This window comes from Podarcis gaigeae (genome assembly GCF_964106915.1).
Source record: "Podarcis gaigeae genome assembly, chromosome: 3".
Classification (NCBI taxonomy): Eukaryota; Metazoa; Chordata; class Lepidosauria; order Squamata; family Lacertidae; genus Podarcis; species Podarcis gaigeae.
The window spans coordinates 29,577,748-29,602,064 of record NC_139680.1 but is presented as its reverse complement, the minus strand read 5'-3'; the positions used below and the strand labels follow the sequence as shown (position 1 = coordinate 29,602,064).

At 44.6% G+C, this 24,317-nt stretch overlaps 1 protein-coding gene across 2 annotated transcripts; it reads right to left on the bottom strand.

The window, feature by feature from the left end:
* Positions 1-11,613: 11,613 nt before the first annotated feature.
* Positions 11,614-16,521, bottom strand: KCNF1 (potassium voltage-gated channel modifier subfamily F member 1). 2 transcript variants are annotated; one of them, XM_083730513.1, is made up of 2 exons: positions 13,917-16,521; positions 11,614-13,825 (listed from the first exon to the last, which is right to left on the bottom strand). In XM_083730513.1, the coding sequence occupies exons 1-2, from the start codon at positions 14,002-14,004 to the stop codon at positions 12,327-12,329; spliced, it is 1,587 nt and encodes a 528-aa protein (XP_083586639.1). In that variant the 5' UTR covers positions 14,005-16,521; the 3' UTR covers positions 11,614-12,326. The 2 variants fall into 2 exon arrangements, with proteins under 2 accessions (XP_083586639.1, XP_083586638.1); XM_083730512.1 differs by having other exon boundaries at positions 11,614-14,008.
* Positions 16,522-24,317: the final 7,796 nt, after the last annotated feature.

Below are 24,317 nucleotides of genomic sequence, written 5' to 3'. Positions count from 1 at the left end.
ATGTTATCTCCACTATCCCAAATCTGCAACATCTATGGCCAAGATTTTATGACAAGGTGAGGACCTCTCTCTTTTTTCTCCTGCTGAAGGCCGCATTTTGTGGGAGGGTGTTGTGTTGGGCACCACATGCCAGCTGTGGGTGTGAGCAGAGGCAAAAGTAGGTGATATGTGTAACATCTCTGCCTGTGTCTGTCCCCACACCTGTGTGTGTGTGTGTGTGTGTGTGTGTGTCACTCCATCATTTTGTAACGATCAGCTTTTAAAGGAAATGACTTAGAACGATGCAGAATACAAGCAGGCACAATTGACATAAGTAGATGCTAATCTCTGGCAGCAGTGGAAAGTTTAGAGGAGGGCGTTGAGGGAAGTAAATAATGATTAGTAGACCTGATTTGTGACCTGCAGAGATCATAGGAATAAAATAGCATTATGTAGCTCTGCCGCAGGTCTCAGGAACACAAATGTCAAACATGAGCACTTAGGTGCGGAGTGGTCTGCCAGCTGGGAGGAGTGAAAGAAAGCGATTAAAACATTGTAAATTAGCCTTGGTGCCTAGCGTTGGAACAAAATCAAGCAAGGCCTGCTGTGTTCCTAAACAGAACAGGGTTGTCTGAGGTGGGCCATAAGATAAGTGTCAAGCATTTTCTCTCTCTCTTTTTCTCTTGTGTATGGGCGTATTGAAAAACAAGCCACCTGAGCACAAATTCCCACCTGGTGCTTCTGAAATGAGGGGCAGATGTTTCACCTGCAGCTTCTCTGACGTGCAGAGCTGCCCACATTCAGGATAAAAATAAATGAAATTCTGGATGTATCCATCATAGTGAAGGCGAAGTATTTTATTTTAAAAATAAAACTTTTTTGAGTTCAGGATGTTCTGGGCCTTTGGATATGGAGCTGCTTTCAAGCAATATTTCCCACAATTTGGTGTTTACACTGAGAGATGAAAACAACACGTCTTCTCTCACCACCAGCTAAACAATATGGCTGATGACTTGTTTCTGAGTGCTTGGCAGATTCTTGCAGAAGCCTTTGTTGTACACGACTTCTCAAGGTACATAGAAAGTTGCCTTATACCAAGTCAGACCACTGGTCTATCTCATTCAACATTGACTACACTGATTGGCAGTGCCATTTCAGGGTTTCAGACTGGAGATGTTCCCATTCCTAGCTGGATTCCAACGGTGGAACATGGGACCTTCTGCATGCAAACCAATAAGATACAGTTCTTCCCTCAAACATGTCACCAACATAGTGTGGGAAATTCTGCTCCAGGTGGAAGATCCAACCTTTGACTTTTGTTCTCCTTCATCTTGCATCTCCTGTTCTGCCCCTGCACCCCTTTGCTGGAAATTTGTCCGTGCTGCAACAGCTGAGGCTTAAGTTCAGGTTGCCTTCTGAGCTCTGGACTTCACCATACAGTTGAGCTAGTGGCTCTGGGATAAAACCCAAGTGGAAAAGTGAGCTTGGTGTTCAGTAGGCTTCACACGAAAATAAGCCACCTTCATAAAGAAGGCAGCATAAAAGGTCCCAAGATGAAAGAGCTGGACAGCTCCTCATAAAAAAAGATCATAAACTCATTGTTTTTTTTTTTAAAAAAAATAGCACCTGCTGGGTTATCCTCATGAGATCAAGCTACCAAAACCATAACTCCCTTTGAAAATCCAAGTTAAATAGGCTGTTGTTGTTTAAACACTTTATGGCCTTAAGGCATCATAATTATTTAGTGCTTTCAGGCTTTGGAAAACAAGTACAGATATCGACAACAGGGAGGAAACATGGTTTTATCTCATCTCCAAAAGAGAAGCAGTAAATGTCTGTAGTACACTTCCTTCTCTGCCCTCCTGAATACTATCAGTGGGCATGTACACACCATATATTTAAAGCACATGCGCGCACACACATACCCAATAATCCTAGGAGTTGTAATTTAAGTGTGCTGGGAATTGTAGCTTTGTGTTGGGGGGGGTAACCTACATTTTCCAGGATTTGGGGGGCAGGGAATGTATGGTGTGGTGGCGGCACAGGGCAAAATACTTTGTACTCTTCATGCTCCCCTGCTCTGCAGGTGGTGGCAGCAGTGGGATCTTGGGAATGGGGCAAGCTGTGATGAGAGAGGGAGTTTGGGGGGGGGGACACATATTCCAGGAGCTTTGGAATATGTGTCCACAGACTAGTCCATGCTCTTCTTCTCACTCCCACCTTGGGGGGGGGGGGGAGAGGAGGCTTACTGCTTTTGCAGTGCTTGGAGGAGATTTAAAGACCTGGAAGCGGACTGCTTTCTTCCTGGATGCCTGCCACTGTCCTTAGCGCATGCTGCCTTTTTTGGACATGAGCTGAACACAATTTGCAGGACTGTCCTGATTTGTATTTCTTTTGCTGAAGGGGTATAGAAGGAAGCAGGAATAAATGGCGTGCTGGGAGGGATTAATTTGCTCTTGAGGGTAAACACTCCATCTCCACAGCTGCAGGTGGGGTGTGTGTGTGTGTGTTTGCCCCCACCCCGGCCCTAGGAAAGCATTTCTATTCCCTGTACAAATGGCTAATTGGCACAACGCTCAAATCTGAAAGGCCATTTGCCAGTTAGTTTACATTTGCCCCTCAAAAGAGTCATCTAGGAACTGCGTTTCGTTCTGATTTATTATACTTGACGAAAAACAGTAGAAGCAAAAAGCTCTGTTGGCAAGGGGTGTTGGTGCTTTGTTCCTGCGCAACTGTGCTTGTGGTATTTGACTGCAGAGAGTAGCCATTCCAATACCCTCTGTGGTAGCTTGCCTGTGGAACGCAGCAGTGCCACGATGAGACCATAGATAGCTACACAGCCCTTGCATGTATTCTCATGTGCAGCTGCAGTATACCGAGCCAAACCATCGGTACATCTTGTGTAGCACTATGTATTGCAACTGGCAGCAGCTCTCCAGGACCTCAAGCAGATATTTCCCCCCAACTCTGTTACTCAAGACTGTTTTAGATTGGAGAAGCCAGAGATTAAAATTTGGGACTTCATGCATTCTAAGTACATGCTCTGCTACTGAGCTGCAGCACCATCTACAGGTATTGCTATGGGAAGTTTCTGCATGACACGAACGACCCACATGGTTTTCACACGTTTGCATTTCCACCATGATCTGGTAGTCGTGTGATGGTGGCAACAGACCCTTGGGCCTATGTGATGTGATAACAAACCGTTCAACTAGGTCTGTGTGACCAGTATCTAGATTTTGTGGGTAAAAGGCTAGGATGTTGCACATCTCCCATGCTTTGAAGTGGGGAGTGGGCTGCTGCCAATCTGCCTGCCAAGTAGGCACTCTGCCATCCATGCATCTCCAGCATGTGGGAGAAGCAGCTCTGTGCATGTGATGACATGTGTCAGGAGCTTGGCCAACACTCGAGTAGGACCCTGGCAGAGACACATGCCCAACTGGCATGTTCTCTCCCACCTGGTCTTTCGTTTGGGAGCTTCAAAAGCTTTCGTCAGCCCAAACATCACAGCAACCGATGCAAACCGACACCGGCACACTTAGGAATCCGCAGAGTATGCGCATCATGCATAACAGACCTCAGCAACTTAGCATTTTGGCTAATCTGCTTTATTTACATATATAAACACACACGGAGCACTGCAACATGGCTCCCTCTCTCTCTAGTATCAGACAGCAAATGGAACACAGTAACACAAACATCCTGTCTCCATCACTTCCCACTCTGTGGAGTCAAAACATATACCATCATGTCTGCAATCATGAAGCAGGAGTTCTAACATCATGTATGTAGAACAATTCCATATTGGTTTGGGGAGGGGTAGATACTGGACTAGTCTGAACCTCCAACCTGGAATGGAGTGATTCCACACACAGCATGCACAGAGCTCCTTCTCAAATACAGCAAAAGCAAGAATGGTGTGAGGCATAGCCTCAAGGTGTTAGGAGTGGGGCTCTCCTACATGGTCATGCATCCCTTTTGAAGGGAGGGTTACCTAGACAATGCCCAGAGATTTTGCCAAAGATTAGGATCCTGCCATGCAGAGGTAAGACACAAGAACAAGGAATGAGCTCCAGCTAATGTGCTTTGCGTGCAAGGATGAATCAGAGCAATATGAACTAGAGAGCAATGAATGCTACAGGTGGATAGCACAGCTGGCTAGAGTGTGGTGCTGATAACACCAAGGTTGCAGGTTCAATCCCCGTAAGGGTCAGCTGTTTCTTCCTGCGTTGCAGGGGGGGGGGGTTGGACTAGATGATCCTCACAGAATCATCCAACTCTATGATGATTCTGTGAAATGACACAAAAGCTTATGGACCGATACTGTACCTTGTGGACCAATAGTGGATTCCCTCACAATGTGTCAAAATTAAATAATGGTATGCCCTTATCACCTAACCTCTTATTCTCAGTAAGAAAACATAATGACTCAGGTATGGTCATTGCACTGAACTTCTGAAAAGTGGTTGAAAGTCAACATTCATTTTGTCCATACTGTTACTCTCCTTTTTTCCAGTATAGAAGGGATTGAGCTGTTTCTAAGATGTTATCAGATAGTAGAGCATGTCGCTGGAGAAGCTTTAAGGTGTTTTATAAAGTGCATTGAAAAGACCATGCATCATGTATAGCAGAACTGGTCCTGCACTGCTGCCAAGGACTGAGAGAGAACCTTTTCCTGATTGCTTGCTGAATGTATAAACTTAAGATTGACACACTTGCTAATTGGATGCCATGAAAATAAAAGCAAATGTGAGTGCCTTTCTCCATGGGGGGGGGGGGGGGATTCCAATGCTAACACTGGGAGGGTAGTTTTATTTTGCTTCATTTTATAAAATTAAGTCCCAACTTTTTAGATGAATATTGCAAAGTCTAAAACAAAACAAAGGAAGTAAGCAGTAAAACTACAAAGAATAAAATGATAATGATTTATTCTGCAGAGTGCAGGTTTGTAGTAGCTCTACCACTCTCGCCATCAGCCATGGAGCTGGTGAAGTGGGGGGGGGGGGTCAACCTGGGTGGTCTGAAGCTCCCAGGGCAGCTGGATAAAAGGCACTAGATGTATTAACTGAGTGTGTCAGTCACATCCATGTAGCCTGAATTGGTCCCTAAGACAGCGTTGGCGACCCAATACACGCTTACCTTGGAGTAAGTTCCATGGACGTTGATAGGATGTGACCATCGGGCATGTTTATAGGACTGGGTTATACGGCTGTCGTTTGATGCAAAGCATCTTTGAAGATGAGGGTTGAGTAAATATGCAAAGGATTGTGCTGCAAGTTTTCATTTTTCTTCATTTTGCAGGCTGATTGTTCCTCCATGATTTAAGTACCACTTTTCTCTCCCACAAATTCTGAACCCATCTGTTTTTAATCTCATTCCCATAAGAATATTGTGCTGGTTGCTTAAAATACAATGTAAGGCACTGTTGTTGTTATGTGCTTGAATGAAAGACTACAGATCACCCGAGGGGCTAGAGCACGCTTTGCTCACAGTGAGAATGACTATAGTAATCAATACAGCTTGATGGAACAGCATCATTCTAAGAAAGATTGCGAGTCTCCTTCCTTAAGTAGGGTACTTCCGTAATTGGTTCATTGCACCTGAAGCCGAATTCTTCAGAAGTCTGCTGCTCTTGCACAGCACTGTTGCAGGAAATGGGCTGATTTGGTTCCACTCAACGTTTGCAGTGTTTTGAGCCCTGTTCAAATGAGTGCAAGGAAGAGGGGAAGCCAGGGTGAAGGACAGGAATCGGACATGTCTTCTATCGCCAGTCTCCAATCTCTGTGCGTTCAGCTCATCTGCGCAGAACCTGTACCTGTGTAGCCTCTGCACAGAAGACCTGATGCACATGCGGAGGTTTGGTCATGGGGACAGTGAGCATGATCCTATCTCCTTCCTTCCATGTGCAATTGGCTATACAGTATAAACAGAGCTTGGTGTGTATGTGTGTACAGACAGACTCTGGCTGAAATCGTAGCTCCACTTACCTGAGAGTAAATCCCATTGATTTCAGTAGGATCCTGCCAACCTAGCAGTTTGAAAGCACGTCAAAGTGCAAGTAGATAAATAGGTACCACTCCGGCGGGAAGGTAATCGGTGTTTCCGTGCGCTGCTCTGGTTCGCCAGAAGCGGCTTAGTCATGCTGGCCACATGACCCGGAAGCTGTATGCCGGCTCCCTCGGCCAATAAAGCAAGATGAGCACCGCAACCCCAGAGTCGGCCACGACTGGACCTAATGGTCAGGGGTCCCTTTACCTTTACCTAAAGCTAGGCATTAATTGTTGCGTGGCATAAAGATGCATTCACAGCCTTTCTCTTGGCTGGGATTGGCTCCTGCTCAAAGTCTTACTGATCCCCGTGTCTGGACTTGGCAAGGAGTTTTTGCCTTAGGTCAGATTGGCCAGTAACCCTCAGTGGGGTTATTTTTTGCCTTCCCCTGCAGCAAAGTGAAATGACTTCTGCTTGCAGATGTCAATTCGAGCTATTTGCTCCGTAATTGCCCTTCTGTTACTGCACCTGCCTTTTGCTTGTGGTCTAAATTTGTAGCAGAGAGAGTAGAGCTGGAATGCAAGGATAACCGGGGAAACTTGCCTGCACTGTCATGAATTTGAACTACTTGCCTCTTTCAATTGTAGGGATCTAGTGGGAGGGAGGCTTTAAGGGCACAGAGGAGGTGTGATCATACGACCCTTCGATTCCCAGATCTGCATATTAAGACAAAACAGTGTTTCAAACAGTATGCTGAAGAGGATGTGAAAGTGGATTAAAATACTGTTCACAACCCCTCAAAGAAGCCTGGGAATTGTAGCTTGTAAAAGCTGCTGAGGATTTAAGGAGAACCTTAACAAACTGCAGATCCAAGGATTAACAGGGGAAAGCCATGGCAGTATGAGTGCTTAAAAGGTAGGCTGTGAATGTGACCATAGTTTTGTACATCCTCACCCTGTACTTGCATCACATCACAACTGCTACACCTAGGTTCCTTTATGTTATTTCATCCTTCGTGTATTTGATTTACCTTTGGGGATTTTTGCCTCCAGGCAGCCACCGTTCCTGCTAACCTGTAATGTTGCATTGTTCCAGAACATTCTGAGGGGGAAATAGTGGTCAGCACACACACACAAAAATGGTGCCTGCCATCACCCACAGCATGCCCCAGAACAATGCAACATGGAGGTCATTCTTTGAGGGAAATGAAAACCATCAAAGGGTATTGATTTTTTTTGTGTGTGTGGTGGCCGCCATTTTCTCTCAGAAAATTGTTTAGAATTATGCTTTTCACCAAGTTTAGATATGACAGGGCAAACATATTTCTCTCAGAATGTTCTGGAATAATGCCGCATCTGTTGTATTCCAAGAAGAGAAAATGGTGGGTACTACAAGACAATTGCCAGAGTCAGTTCCACTGCTGCCACCAAACCAGGCTATGGCAAAAGAAGGAGTGGTAGAAGAAGTTAAGATAAAGACACTTTTTTAATGTGGGTGGTGAAAACGAATGTACTGAAAAGAAATGCACAGTGAAACAAATGTGATTATAACAAATGAAAAGCAAAGCAAAGCAAAGCAAAAAAAACATTGTATTCCTTTAAGATCTGAAGAGCCAATAATCAATCTGAAAAAGAGCACAAACCAGTATTCTTTCCTCAGGGAAACCAATCCTCCGTTGGGGGAGCCTGCGACTCTTAATCTGAGAGTTGTGGGTTTGAGCTTCACATTGGGCAAAAAGATTCCTGCATTGCAGGGGGTTGGACTAGATGACCCTTGTGGTCCCTTCCAACTTTGCAATTCTGTGTTTCCCTTGAGACTTTCATAGAATTGTAGAGTTGGAAAGGGACCCTGAGGATTCATCTAGTCCAACCCCCCGCAATGCAGGAATAGGCAGCTGACCCATACAGGGATCGAACCTGCAGCCTTGGTGTTATTAGCACCACGCTCTAACCAACTGAGCTATCCAGACTTTGCTCCATCTTTTTGTCCTGTCCTGGACTCAGATCCCCTGCAGGGTGGGGAAAAGGATGGCTTTCAAAGACTCTGGAGCTACTACTATCTCTGTTTCTAGAGAAGCAGTGTGCCTCTGAGCTACCTGCCTTCCTAATCTCTTTCCAAAGTGGCATAATTTACACATCCCTTCTTGCTCCAGGCTGTGTCTAACTAAAGAAATAATTACCATTAATAAAATGAGTCATTGCCATGTTGAATGTCATGTTTAATAAGAACTGTTGGGCCTAGAGACTGCAGCAGTGAGCATTTGACAGTTTTATTTAGCATCTCCCCACCACCTTTATATACTGAAATAAAGTTGGTCATTATTATTTGTCCCTATATGTGGCAGCCACACACTATGTGGAGCAGTGGTTAGATTGCTGTAAAGGTAAAGGGACCCCTGACCATTAGGTCCAGTCGTGACCGACTCTGGGGTTGTGGTGCTCATTTCTCTTTATTGGCCAATGGAGCCAGCGTACAGCTTCCAGGTCATGTGGCTGGCATGACTAAGCCGCTTCTGGCCAACCAGAGCAGCGCACGGAAACGCCATTTACCTTCCCGCCGGAGCAGTACCTATTTATCTACTTGCAATTTGATGTGCCTTTGAACTGCTAGGTTGGCAGGAGCAGGGACCGAGCAACGGGAGCTCACCCTGTTGCAGGGATTCGAACCGCCGACCTTCTGATTGGCAAGCCCAAGGCTCTGTGGTTTAACCCACAGTGCCACCCGCGTCCCTTGCTGTACTAGGGCTGAAGTCCCCACTCAGCCATGCAGCTCAAGGGTTGGGGGACGGCGGACCTTGGGTTTGCCATTCCAAAGGGGGGGAATACTCATCTATGTCACCCTAAAATCTTTGGCGAAAGTGTAGGATAAAAACGTAATTAAAAACAGCCAAACTAAAATATTGCATCATGATTTTGGCATTTGTCCCTCTAATCGTTGCTTGTTTTATGCTGTGATAGTGAGGCCTAGTGTACAAATACAGGAGAACAGAAAATGATGATTATAATAACAATTTTAAAGAGGTAGCTTAGTTTGTAGAGCGCGAGACTGTTAAACTGAAGGTTGTGGGTTTGAGGCCCATGTTGGGCATTGGACTAGATGACCCTCATGGTCCCTTCCAACTCTACAATTCTATGAATTCCAACTCTTTGGTCGCCATCAGAGTGCCCAGCCTATGGGCTGTCTCTAGCTGTCATGATCCATTGGGGGGGGGGGGAGAATTCTGCTTGTGCAATGGAACTTTTCCCTTGAGCCCTGCCCCCCCCCAAAAAAATAGCTTCTAGGAGTTTCCCCAATTCTCCAGAGAAGATTTAGGGAAGGTTTGGGTGCATGTAGGGCGAAGAGGAGGAGGAGAAATTCCACTGTGCAAGCAAAAATCCCTGCACTGATAGGATGTGTTAGTTGGAAACTGCCCCATAAATATGTAATTATATACAATAAAATAAACATATGGCCAGTGGGGGAGGGGGGCAGAGGAGTCACGGACCTGCCAGTATGACTGCAGTCTCCACTTTGTGCTCCGGAGGAAACTTCCTGTTTCAACCCAAATAAAATAGGGCTCTGGGTTTTCTTTCAGAAATGCTAAGGCAGAAACACCGAGGGCAGAAGAGACAAAAATTCTTAGTCTTACATACTCTGAAACTAAGCACTCTCAGGTACCCTCCAACACACTCAGGCAAAAAACGGGGATACAGTGGTACCTCAGGTTACATATGCTTCAGGTTACAGACTCCGCTAACCCAGAAATAGTGCTTCAGGTTAAGAACTTTGCTTCAGGATGAGAACAGAAATCATGCTCCAGAGGCGCGGCGGCAGCAGGAGGCCCCATTAGCTAAAGTGGTGCTTCAGGTTAAGAACAGTTTCAGGTTAAGAACGGACCTCTGGAACAAATTAAGTACTTAACCCGAGGTACCGCTGTACCATCTTCTGGGGCCATACTCCTGTGCGAATAATGTGACCCACACATGATTGTGGCACTGAAGGATGCACTTTTTTCAGGGTGAGATCGTGGCACCCAACATGGCCGCCATGCTCTCGCGCAAAAATAAATAAATGGGATGTCCCAGTTTTATCTGGACAGTAGAGGGCTATGGTTTCCGGCACAAGGCTGAAATGTGCCTCCCGTTGTACTTCAGAAGCAAAGGTGTGCCTCAGCTCTCAGAAGTTTGGGAGATGTTGATCTAGATCAGGGGTCAGCAACCTTTTTCTGCAGGGGGGTGGTCCACTGTCCTTCAGACATTGTGGGGGGCCGGACTATATTTTTTTGGGGGGGAATCCCCCCCCCTACGACTCACCCTTCCCTTCTCTACATCACTGGATGAGTCCCAGTGGCTGCTTACCTGTGCCTTGTGAGCAGCAGAGGCTGGTGGCGGTGGTGGTGGGATGATGAGCAGCATGAAAGGGCTGGCCCTGGAGGGGGGCTGCTTAAAATGGTGCTCAGCCAACCACGGCTCAACAAAGCCCAAACCCCTTCCCCCTCTAGGCAGGGTGGGGAGAAGCCAGGAGGAGGGAGAGAGGAGGTGCCGCCGCAGTGTGTGTGTGTGAGGGAGTGAGGAGGAAATGGTGCAGCCCGAACGATCAGCATGCACGGGCCGGATCCAGAAGGCAATTGGACCGGATCCAGCCCCCTGGCCTTAGTTTGCCGACCAATGGTCTAGATCCTCAGAAAGACTAACATGGCTACTTTGTGGGGGGAAAGTTCCAAGGAAATGTGAATGAGGTTATTCAAATAAGTGCTTTCAAACCCCCAGCTCCAAACAATTACATTGAAACCACAGACACATTCTTCAGGTGAACACAATGGCATAACTTGTTAAAGTGTGGTGGGAAGTGGTGCGTACATACATTTGCTGCCTTCTTTCTTATGCATTTGTTTTCAGGGCACCCAATACCCCAATCTACTCCCACAATGATGAAAATGTTGGTTAGGGTTGCTATATTTTCAAAAAGTTAAAGTCCGGACACAAAACTAGTTGAGCGTTTTTTTTGGCCAAAGTTGTTGAGCTATTTTTCTTTTTAAAAAAGAAGTTGTTTGAGCTATTTTTATGGAAATTCACGGCTGAATCCCAGCTATTTCCAGGAAATTCCAGACGTATGGCAACACACACACACAATTTGGCATGGGTTTCTCCCCACCCATTTGGGTTGGCAGGCTTTTATGCTTTTTGCCCCCTTGATTGTGCCCCCCATAGGGGGAAAGCCAGCCAGTTGCATTTTGTACAGCAATTGCACCACTGCATTTGAGCCAGGAAGTTCTAAGCATCATAAAGCCATTCCAACATAAAGCAAGGATAGCCTGGGCAGTTTAAAATCCTGTTGGTTTTCCAAGATGCTTTACTTAGCTGCCCAAATACATCACATTATAAATTGCCCAGTGATATACAGTGCTGTGCTGATGAAACACAGGGCATCAGGCACACAAAATTCCTTTCCTCATCTTAAGAAATCATGTGCTGTGCTGCTGTACTAATAGTTGATCATTATAAGTAGAATATACATTGCAGTTACTTAATATTTATTTTGAAAGATTTAGAATGCTCACAGGTTTTGGTAAGTGTTCAGCTTTGGGATATATATATATATATATATATAGTATGCAACTTCCCTGTGAAGAACTGAAGGAAGTTACTTAAAGAAAATCATGCCCACTGCATTTTAATCAAGACTTTTTTATTTGCTGTTATATTTCTATCATTAACACATTGGCTGTGCATACTTTTCTCTTTCAAAAATCTAGCTAGAACGATAAACATTTTTCTCTATTAAAAATGAAGGTGGAATTCTCCAAACATTAAGGTTCAGAGGCTTCTTTACATTTGCTTTATCTCCCAGAGCATCATACATCTCAAGTAGCATTTTGCTAGGCAGAACACGTGCTTTAAAGTGACAGTTCAGTTTAATTTTTCCTTCAAGCAGCACTTCCCAACTAGAGAAACATTTGACAGAACTTGCTCTTTCAGCATTGTTCTCTTCCCACCCCCCTTTATTATTATACATACATTTTTTTCTGACTCTGTAAGAATTTACATCCAAGTCGTGTTATATATACTGACTGGTATGCTTTTTTGACCCCTCTGAAATGTTTACAAAGGGATCTGAGTCAGGATGCAGTCCTTATATCTGGCCATACATTCATTGTGTTCTTGTGTTTTATAAACAATGGCTTACTGAGCTGAGATGGAGTTGTTGAGGTGTGTGTGTGTGTACACATATACATACATATAGATATATGCCTGCCTATGTATAAATATATGCACATGAAAAAGAGCGGCTGACCTCAAAGGAGTCCCTTTTATTCTTATTTCAAGACGAGATTGTCACTTGTATTCCAGATTTCCACTGAATGGAGGCAAATTCACAGCCTACTTACAGCTCTGAAGTCTGGTTCGGTGGTGGTTATCTGACAGGAGGTGAATGACGGTGTCACTGTTGGAGAATCTGAGATGGCTGCTCCACCGGGGATCTTCCTTTTCTGTCTCCAGAAGAGATGCAGCTTCACATCTGGGGCTTCCACCTTTCTTGTTATCGCCTGCATTGAGCTCCATCAGTTCCAGTTCATGCTTGGCAGCTGTCTCCAACACTCTCTGCTTGTTATAGTATCTGACAAAGTTATTAATGATAGGGTGGATAGGTAGTGCAATGGCTATGACCCCGCAAAGGAAACTGATGGCAGCGTTGAGCTTGCCCAACGTGGTCTTTGGGTAAATGTCCCCGTAACCCACCGTGGTCATGGTTATGATGGCCCACCAAAAGGACTGGGGGATGCTCTTAAACATCGTCTCGGGGTGGCTTTGCTCTACCGTATAACCGAGGGCAGAAAACACAAATATCCCAACAGCCAAATACATCAGGAGGAGCCCCAACTCCTTAAAGCTTCTTTTAAGAGCGTAGGTCAAAGTCTGTAGACCCGAGGAGTGCCGTGCCAGCTTGAAAATCCTTGCGATCCTCATGATCCGAAGAGCTTGAATGGCTTGCTGCACGTTTGTTAGCTCCATCAGTTTGGCACCTAAGTGGGTCAATATCAGGCTGACATAGAAGGGAAGTATTGCGAATATGTCGACAGTGTTCATGAAAGAAAGAGCAAAGTGCAATTTGTTAGGGGATGAGATGAGTCTGAGGACGTACTCAAGAGTAAACCAGACTATGCAAGCTGTCTCAATCTTATCCAGCACTGGGTGCTCAACAGATTTTCCTTCAGAGTCCTCCACCTGCAGTTCTGGGATGGTCCCCACACACATCACTACCGATGAGGTTAGGATGAGTAGAAAAGACACAACTGCTATTACTCTAGCTGGGTACGAAGATTCTGGTTTTTCCATGAATTTCCAAATGTACTTTTGGCATTTTTTCCAGCGGTTTTCGGAGGTGTCCAGTCCCAAGTCGTCCAAAATCAGCTGGACCCTGCGGGCAATCTCTTCTAGCTCTTCCTTTTTTTCACTGAGGTGAGTTTTGCAGCAGTCATCCAGGAATTTGAGATCCACTTTCCAAAACTCCATTTCGTTCTTAAAACAAATGGGACATATCCCTTTCTTCATGTGAACCTCCCCGAAATAATACAGATCAATTATGCATTTAAAAGCATCCGGATCTCTGTCGAAGTAAAATTCTCTCTTCCCAGGATCATAGTCATCGCAAAGTGAGAAAATGGTGTCATATCCCCCTGATAAACAGTTCACAAGCTCTGCTAGTCTCGTTTTTGGGTACTGATTGAGGTGGTCTCCATACAGCACCTGCCTCACCCCGCCGACATTGACGACAATCTCTGTTTCTTCACTGTTCTCTGACCCGTCACTTTCCAGCTCTTGAAAACTAATGTCATCTGCCATTTTAACGTTATTGCCTTGTTTCCAACAGCCTTCTCCTCCCACAGGTTATTACGGGAGAAGCTTTGCGATAAATCAAGTCAGCTGTTCATTAGCAAAACCTTAAGTGGCAACGACTTTGAACAGGACTGGGGGGAAAATAGACTGCAAAAGGAAAACCTGCAGGCTGCGAAACCTTGCGAAGTCTGCAACAAGCTGCAGTGGAGAGGCAAGTCATCTGTCTGCTTGCGAGTGAGAGAGCGCGGTTGTTTGACTAGCAGCGATTTCTCCAATAGATTTGAACGAGGAGTGGGGGGGGGGGGGAGAGAGAGACAGACAGGGAGACAGAGGAACACTTAAGGAAACTCACCCATTGCTGTTTTCAGCTTTTCTTTATTTCCTGAAATGGCATTGATTTGCCATCGGAGATTCTGGTTCCTACAATAAGTCCCTTATGCCTAAATAACAACAAAAGTGAACGAAACAGTTCTGAAAGAGAAAGAGAGGAAAAAAGAGACAAGTCCCATCAGCTGCTTTTGTGATGTCTTGGCTTCAGAGAGGCTCACAGAGGGAATTCTGTTGTGTGTCTTTTGCTACAAAGGTATTCTGGAGTTTTGCAGCAGCTCCCTCACACAAGGGCTTGAAGTGTGCGAAGGATAAAGTTGTGCTTGTTATCCCCCTTGCTGTTTACAAGCACAATAGGACTTCCAGGCTGCCGTCAAGTGCTTTCCAAATTCTACCCTCTTCTGGTGAAATGCAGTAAAAACAGGAGCAGTACTGCAAGGTGGGGATTAAATACCATTGATGGGTGTCTAGGGATGTACAGTGCTGTTTCCTTTTTTGCATGTTTATTATTGGGTCGGGGTACATATTCTTGAACATTCAAGGAAAGAAGTATTTGTATATAATGTGTTTAAGGACCATAGAATGTGTCTGGAGGAGAAAAGTTGATAATGCATTAAGGACAGACTTTTTTTTTTTTGCTTTTGAAGAGGAATTTACATCATGGGATGCCAAAATGTTGTTGCTTCCTCCTTTTTACCAGCACCAGTCCTGTCTCTCTGAAGAAGAAACTATGTCCAACTCAAGCCAACTAGATGGAGGAACAGATTCATTTCAGTGCAAGAGTAGAAGTTATGAGGCATTCTGTTCTTAGCTACAGTGAGAATTTGGCAGTGGGCAAGTTTTCAGAACAACCTTCCACCATGTGAGCGCAGTTGAGTTTCCGCCTTTGGGTTGCTGCGACCCTTGCAGAGATCAATTACACTAATGCTTAATTTTTTCTATATCAAACTTAATTCATATTTTGCGGAGTCTTGGAATACCTCAATCAAGTGGGCAGTTTTACCAATCTTTGACAGAGATCTTGCTTTGAGGTTTTTTGTTTGGTTTGGTTCTTTGTTTTTACACAATCAAGCTTACGTATAAGTTTTATGAAATAAATAAAATGAGTGAATGTATGTCACAACAGAACTTGGGTGCCAATAGCTGGTCCAAGACACACCGAGCAAAAATTCAGCTGCAGAAGTTTTCATGCTTTCACGGGAAACAGCACTTCCTCTGTTTGTTGTGCTCTCCAAGTTATTTCACGCAGGGTACATGAAAGGCTCATAATAACGCAGTGGGTTTTAATCATTCCCTTTGTGATGTTAAATCACAAAGCCTGTTTTGCTAAATTCTGGGGCTTGTTTTCAATGACCAGTCAAGAGAGCCACACAAATAAATTGCTTGCAGTTGGTGGTTAAAACAACAACATCCTCTGCTCCAGGCCAGTGTGCTTTCAACCCGCTAGGTAAACAAACAAAAAAGAAGCCAAAGCAACCACATTTTTCAGGCATGTTGGCCCTATAGTTTGGGCATCCTTAATAGCATGGTATAATTTGGTTGCTCATTTTTATTATTATAAATTCAAATGGCAGTTGCAGAGGGAATCCAGAACCACAGCCGGACAAAGGGTTCTATCCCACCTTCCCTCCCTGCCATGGTCCTCATCTGGTCTGGAGGCCTCTGCTCCTGCTATTCACTATCTTAAAAATAAAAAATCTGGCCATTCCTAATTGTGTGAAGGATGTGATGCCTAGTTTGCTCTGAGTCAGTCCCAGAGATGCACCAGGGCCAACTTGCCCTAAAAAAAAGGTGGCTCATGTGGTTGATCTACTCATGTGTAGCTTGGAGACTGCTAACTCACACAAGCCCGTGGCAATATCTCTTGAAGGCCTCCCATTTCTGTGCTTCACATGTGAATGAGGCAGGCATGTTTTATCTCATCTGGTTTTGCCCCCGGTTTGATGCAGTGCTTCTGGTTGGAAATAAGAAGGTGTTTGCACTGTGGGCCGGAGAAGTGTTAGCAGCAGGGCATGCCAGGCTGCGGAGACCCCAGAAGCGGTCCAGGGGTTTTCCATGCTGATGCTGGACTGACCTGCCTTCCTGCCAACCTAGCAGTTCAAAAGCATACCAGCATGAGTAGATAAATAAATACCACTGTGGTGGGAAAGTAAACAGTGTTTCTGTGCGCTCTGGCTTCCATCACGGTGTTCCGTTGCACCAGAAGCAGTTTGGTCATGCTGGCTACATAACCCGGAAAGCTGTCTGCGGACAAACGCCAGCTCCCTCGGCCTGAAAGTGAGATGAGCGCCACACCCCATAGTCAAATTTGACTGAACTTAACTGTCCAGGGATGCGGGTGGCGCTTAGGGACACGGGTGGTGCTGTGGGTTAAACCACAGAGCCTAGGACAGAAGGTTGGCGGTTCGACTCCCCGCGACGAGGTGAGCTCCCGTTGCTTGGTCCCTGCTCCTGCCAACCTAGCAGTTCGAAAGCACGTCAAAGTGCAAGTAGATAAATAGGTACTGCTCCGGCGGGAAGGTAAACGCCGTTTCCGTGGGCTGCGGCTTAGTCATGCTGGCCACATGACCCGGAAGCTGTCTGCGGACAAAACGCCGGCTCCCTCGGCCTATAGAGCGAGATGAGCGCGCAACCCCAGAGTCGGTCACGACTGGACCTAATGGTCAGGGGTCCCTTTACCTTTACCTAACTGTCCAGGGGTCCTTTACTCCCTCTGCAATGGCCTTCCCTCCCCACTGTAAATGTCTTCCCTTTTTAAAAAGCCCATGGCCTACAGAAAGCTCTTCTGATTCCTATCTGACATGTTAATGATAGATGGTTCTAAAATAAACACGCAAAAGGTTTTGCTGGGCTAATTTAAGCATATAAGCTCATTCGAAGGAATGCTGAATGCATGACAGATGTAACACGTTTGCAAAGTCCAGTGGACGTTGAGGAGCTGCACGTGATAAGCCAAGAAGCGGTATTTGCAAAGTCAACATTCTAAGTGTGACCAGTTAAAATCAACACATTGTAAATTCTTCACACCAATGCAAAGTCTCCCTTGCCATTTGTGCAATGAGCATGCAGTGTCCCACTAGCAAACTTGCTTTCAAACTTCTTTTAAAGCACATGGCTTCCCCCAAAGAATCTTGGGAATTGTAGTGTTTTCCCCCCAAGGGTGGTGAGAATTGTTGCTCTGTGGGGGTAAAATACAGTCCCTGGGATTCTTTGTGGGGAAGCTGTGTGCTATAAATGCGTGGCATGGATGTGACCTGAATTAGGAGTTAATTATCACATAACACAAGCCAAGTTCAATACAGTTTGTATTTTCTGTGTCACTTATTCATTTATTTATTCAGTCCCCTGCCTTCAATTTCTCTGCAAAGTCTCTGAGGACATTGGCATAACAAGGTACCAAAACAAAAAACTAAAGCAATGCTGTGCCCACGCACCCATAATTTTCCTTGCACAGGAGAGATCCAACTCCCCTTTCCTCTTTTTTTATATCAAATTTACCAGTGTGGGGGATTGAAAAAATGTAAAAGAAAAAGCTAGACTGCTGGATAATTACTGTCACTTGTGGGATGCTCTGAACAAAATAATTAATTATGGCATGGTCCTATAAATAATTCCATAAATCAAGCAAAAAGCAAGGCATGAAACATATGGTGCATACTTCCTAAAACATTTCTGCATCTTACTCATACCATGATATGTACAATTTCATCTGGAAGTACCAGTTATTTGCAAAGATACTTAGCTATAGGTAGAAATAGATGTGTAAAGAAAATGTGCTGTAATTATGGATTTTTTAAAAAAGTTCTTTTTTCTTCCCCAGGGCAAATTAATCTTCTTCTTCTTGGCAGATATATATTATTCTGTCTGTCAATCTAATACATTTACCTCACTTTTCATCCAAAGCATTCATACATGGTCCCTCTCACTTTATCCTCACAAGATCCCTGTGAGGTAAATAAGGTTGAGACAAACAGGCAAGGTTGCCCAGTAAGCTTTGTGTCAATCAGGGATCTTATTTCCTTCTTTGACTTCCACCCAAGAATTCTGGGTAAACTAGTTTGCCCCTCAGAGTTACAATCCCCAGTACCCTTAAACTACCATTCCCAGAATTCTTTGAGGCATGTCATGTGCTTTAAATATGTGGCGTGTATACAGCCAGAATGCACATAATGTACAGTCTTACCTATTGTTACGTTCCCTTCATGTTGCGGATTTTCGGGTTGCAAACGCGGCATACCCGGATGTGTATACTTCCGGGTTTTGCCGCATTCAGCGCACTTCGCACATGTGCAGAAGCTCTCTATAGCGGTCTGCGCTTGCACAGAAGTGCCGCTCTAGTTGCAGGCTTTTCGGGGTGCGAACATATACCACTGTATATTACAGTGGTACCTCGGGTTAAGAACTTAATTCGTTCTGGAGGTCCGTTCTTAACCTGAAACTGTTCTTAATCTGAGGTACCACTTTAGCTAATGGGGCCTCCCGCTGCCGCCGCGCCGCCAGAGCATGATTTCTGTTCTCATCCTGAAGCAATGTTCTTAACCCGAGATACTATTTCTGGGTTAGCAGACTCTGTAACCTGAAGCGTCTGAAACCTGAGGTACCACTGTATTGTGTGCAGAAGGCCTGCCACTATATATTGTTCCTATGTTTTAATTGTTAGTTGGTTATATATATATATTCATTACATTATATGTATTTATTCGCATACATTTCTAGAAAGAATTTTAAGTCGGTTGCTGCATTTCTCACATAGGCTGAATTTCCTCCAGCTTCAGGGTTAGTTTCCTCATAACACTTTAAATCCAAAGTACTGGACCAAAAATATCACACATTAGCAGGCAGCACAAGTTCCTTTATGTATGCGCCTTAAGGTTTCTCTGATTTCATGGCATTTCATATGCAATTGGCCATGGCTAGTGGAGGGAATAATTATAACCCCAGAATAGACAAACCTGAAGCACTTTGTAGAACACAACTAGCATTTTAAAACCAAAGCTTTAGAATTACTGATTCAGTGTTTGCTAGCCAAATGAGAATTGACATCCAATCCTGAGCTGTCAGTATCATTCTTCAGGAAATAAACAAAATTAAAATGAACTCACTGTCTTAAGACTGGATTTTGTAACAAAGGCAGGTGCTGGTTGATAATTTGCCACCCAGGGTAGTTATCAGAATCATAGAGTTGGAAGGGGCCTTGAGGGTCATCTAGTCCAATCCCATGCAATGCAGGAATCTTTCACCCAACGTGGGGTTCGAACCCCCAACCCTGGAGTTAAAGAGTGGGCAAAACTAGATAGAGACAGAGAGCTGCAGTCAGACATCCTGACATTTATGTTCCTCTTTAAAAACTACTGGGGAAAGGGATTGGAATCAGGGTAGTGGAATTGAGGGAGGGGATGTGCTTGGGGGGCACTATTAGGGACAGGGCTTGTGTGAGTGACCCCACCCCTCTACAACCCTTTTACCCTCATGAGACACTGGGGAAATAAAGTTGATTACAAAAAAAAGTACCATCAACCAGAAAGTTCCAGTTCATCCCTCCCCAGCAAACTTGATGTAGAATAGTGGATAGACATGGCAGACAACACAGCGATGTCTCCAAAGCAGCTCTTTATTTTGTAAGCTGGAACAGCAAACTGAACAGCAAACAGCTCAGCCGGCCTGCTTTTATAGGCAGCCGGCTGTCAACATTGTAGCAACAACAACCCAGGGTTTCCCGCCTAAAATAACTGACGTGGACCTGAGTGAAAACTATCTACAGACCTGAGTGAAAACTATCTACAGTAGCCCCCTGCTGGCCCAGGGGGAACTTCACTACATAACACCTGACGTAGCTGACGTTTCTAAATTTTTGTTTGGCCTGAGCTGTGTGCCTCGAGATTTCAGTTTCTGAGGTTTGTAACCCCCAACTTTGTACTTGTTAACAATCTACTTCCCTTTTGCTGGCTTTGCTGTTGTCCCTCCGATAACAAAACCGCACCCCATGAAGGGATTTGTTGGTTGTGGTGAAATGGAATTTCATTTCTAAAGGACTGGATGCAATCAGGGCAGCAAACGACCCAACCTCGCATCCTCACCAACGTGCTGGCATGGTCTTGTCATTGCCACATGGTGAGCGAGGCTTTTGCAATAGCAACCTGACAGTTGCTGCTTACATCTGCAGAGGCAGTTTCAGTGTGGCTCCACCGGACGCCGCAATGCACGGGGTGCCAAAACAATACTGTAGAACGAAGCGTGAGAGGCGGCAAAGGAGGCACTGAATTTTAGCGTCGCCCAGGCACCACTGAAATTTGAGAGCCTGAATGCCACCACTGAGGTCTGTAGAAGTTTTATTACAAAGCTCAGATTTCACATGTTAAGGTTCTTCATGGGCCATGAAAAATATAGGCAGGCGTTTGAAGCAAAATCTTGTTTTATTATAACAACTTTAGAGCAAACAAGTATTTAGAGGGAGACCTAGCCTGTGGAAACAAGTTGTCAGCAGAACCTGAGACAGAACTACTTCAGCTATTGATATGGTGAAACTAATAGGGAACCTGGACTGTATTTCTAAACATCACACGTGTAAACTTAACCGGGGAACATGAACTGAAGAGCACTTTGATGCCCATGTTCCTACCTGTCAACCTCTCAAGAGGCATCTTGTGGACTACGTACTATGGAACAGGATGTTGGCCTAGATGGGCCATTTCTCTGATCCATCAGGTCTCTCCTTTTGTCCTTTTTACTGCTAAACAATGCACACCATTCACATGTAAGTTGCTGCCACATGATATTATTGAAGATTTTGGTGGTGGATACCCCTCACAATTTATAGCAGCCGATGGAAAGGGTCATCATGAGCCCAAAGACCTACTGACTGGGGCTGATGCGAATTAAATTTCAGAACATCTGGAGGGCACAAGTTTGGCAAAGGCTACTTTGCTACTAATTGGACCACCTGCATTTTTATTTTTGCCTTTTAACGTTCCCTTTGCTGCCGCCTTTCTCTCCATTAACATTTTGTCCCATCAAGCGGATATCCTATCTACAGGCCGGCAATTTCTGCTAATGAATACATAGCGTGTGATGGTTTTCCTCTGTTTTTACCATGAAGCAATTACGAATGTCATCATTAGAAGATTAATTGAACAAACAAAAGCATCCCTAGCCGTGCCCTAGGCAGATGCTGGAAATTTACTCTCTTGGGAAACGTAAAGTTGATGTTCTCTGTGACGTGATGGTTGATATGAAAGAGCTGTCTATCTTCAGATAAGTATCTAATTAGGCAGAGCTGTTATTTGCCGACATCTCCCCCGAGGCCATGTTCGCAACCATGCAGCAAGGAGATAGTACTACTGACCGAAGGCTGGTTTGCGAGAATGTTCATGTGGACCCATGCTAGATGGTTGCACTTGAGTGCTGTAACATTTATGTTTGCTCCAAGAGGCCTTTTCAAGCCCAGCTATACCTTATGGGATGATTTGTAGGCGCTGCCATATTTGGCTTCCTTGTTTGCCTGGATGGGAAGATGCAGAGATGTATGTGTGTGTCTATGTAGAAATGCTTGACATTTGTGGTGCTGGAACACAGTCTTCAGTACAAAGGTAAACATCACATCCATTGCTCCACCCAGTTTGGTTTCTGGCCCCGCCCACTGCTCCTAGCATGCAGTCCCTAGAAGATTCTCCAAGGAGGGAATGTGGGTCTCAGAAGTGCTATTTTTTCTAGAAAAAAGAGGTGCCAGAACTCACCAAGAACGCTTCCCTTGTTCCTCTATAATGGCAGTGGCATCCACTGGAGAGGTGCTAGAACTGAGTTTCAGCGGGTTCTGACGGGGGGGGGGGGGAGCCCTGGTTGGTGAAGAAAATTCCCACTCCCTTTATTAGAGTATGACTCTGCTGCTGCTCAGAGTCCTTCAAAGGTAAAAAAAAAAGTGGATATTAAGGGAATTATTGTAATATTTTGAAATGCAATTTGATGATAAGGATTCATTCAATCTGGAAGCATGAGAAGTTAGCTAAAAAACAATAATTGATAATTAGGCACAATATTTGATTACAGTATTGGATAATTTGTATAATTTGGAATATATCATTAGGTTTGATTGGATTTTTTTAATATTTTCTTTTTTTTAAAAAAAAGAGTGGATATAGGAAACAGCCCTTTACATTACCTTGCAAACAACCCTCTTCAAAAAAGAGAGAGAGCGAGAGAGAGCAGGGTGCTCACTTCTCCCTAGGGTGATTTCCCATTTCTCTCAAAAAGGACTGAAAGCAGTATGTGACTCTCACATACTATCAGCCAAGTCAGGGATAGTCTCAGGCCTGACTAAACATGACACCAATAACATTTTTTAAAACTTAAATTACCAGGTGTTGCAGGGGTAGTCAAAAACACTGTGGCACATAGGGTAGGAAGGGTTGAGCTGCGATCTTTGTAAAAAAAAAAAATCATTGCCACCATGCCACAGATAGCATGGAGGACACTGCTGTGCCAGGACAATGGGAATTTACGGTGGTACCTCGGGTTAAGTACTTAATTCATTCCAGAGGTCCGTTCTTAACCTGAAACTGTTCTTAACCTGAAGCACCACTTTAGCTAATGGGGCCTTCTGCTGCCACGCTGCCAGAGCATGATTTCTGTTCTCATCCTGAAGCAAAGTTCTTAACCCGAGGTTAAGCGGAGTCTGTAACCTGAAGCGTATGTAACCCAGGGTACCACTGTACTGATATCACAGTTAGGAAGGATAGCTTAGACCTTCCTGCTGAATATGCCACTGTGCCAATGACTATTCGACCCCCCACATCTGATAGTTAATTTAAAGAAACCCCCCCCCATGTGGTTGCTAGTCAGGTCCAGTGCTTGAAACACTAGTTCATTTGAATGAAGTTCAAAAATCTCTAAACTACACCTGAAAATATTCTCCATAATTGCTGGGTGAGCTAAACGCAAAAAAAAGTTCATTTGGGCAGCAGAATGTAGAATGGTTTCTAGTTTTCTAGTTCATCTTCAGGTCCATTCCCAACCCCCTTCCCCAAAGCAGGAGCCAGCTGCTGCCCCTCTCTTCAGGAAAAAGAAAGGTCACAGCCCAGGGGAGCCTCTTGCAAATCCTTCTAAGCCTTCTATCCCTTTGCAAAGATAATTTAACATTTTGAATGAGCATCCAGATTGAGTTACACCGACCCTGCCTGGTTTCTCTATTTGCCATCATTGCATGGTACATCCACTGGCTTCAGGGCTTGAGGCTTTTTGCCCAGGCACCAGCAACAGCTGATTCATTTACGGCCGGCCAACATCACACCCCAACAATGTGACCTTGCTATAAAAGCAGAGGGGCGTTTGAATTCCACCTCAAAGTCGCTGTCATTCCAGGCTAGATTTATATAGCACAGACGACAGAGTCGGAAGGTCCTTCATACTAGGCGAAATTAGCTGTTTAGATATTGACTTCTTCATTGTTCTGTTGGATGCATTACTGCATTCTCCACCTACAGTCTCACTTTGAACTTTTAGACACTCATAGAAACAGCGACTGCTTTTTGTCAAGCATTTACATGAGCAAATGTTGTAGGCATTATTAGTAATAACTGCTGTGGTATTTGGGTAAGCTTGGATCAACAAATATAAGCAGTTAGTTCTTTCAAGTATGCTCACTCAGTCCTGTACCATGAAGCTCTTGAGTTGGACATTCAGCCCGCAAAGCAACTTCTTCATCTTACACAGTATTCAGTTCAGTTATTCACATTTCCACTTAATGTTTGCAATTTTTTTTTTAAAAAAGTCCCCGTGAAAATTCAACAGCATTTTTGTGTGTGAATTTCTCCTTACATACACATTTTCAAATGCACTTTTGTCTAATATAAATGCATCTTTGCAGAGCAATTCCCCCATGTATAATGCTTTTCTATATGTTGTTTTCACTTAATAAATGCATTTTTATGCACACTTTGTCAGGTGAGTACAGGTCATCCATAGGGCAGGAAAGAACTTGAGACACTGAATGCAATTAAGCTTTTATTCATAGAAAATAAACAACACAGCAGAGTTTCTCTTGCTCATCTTACCTCACTGAAGATGTTGCTGGAACTGACCACTGGCCCGCCTTCCCCCTCTAGCCTCTCACTCTGGACTCCTCCCAAGTAAACGTAGACTGTGGTGAGGGGCTGAACCTTTCCTCTGGGTTTGTCTGGCCTGTTGCTCAGTAACGTGCAGGACTCTCCTTGA

Bases quoted from the DNA above. Each gene is read 5' to 3' on its own strand.
- KCNF1 (XM_083730513.1), bottom strand. From the start codon at position 14,004: ATGACTTGCCTCTCCACTGCAGCTTGTTGCAGACTTCGCAAGGTTTCG. The intron at 13,826-13,916 runs GTCCTGTTCAAA...AACCTGTGGGAG, and splicing joins TGCAGTCTATTTTCCCCCCA to GAGAAGGCTGTTGGAAACAA.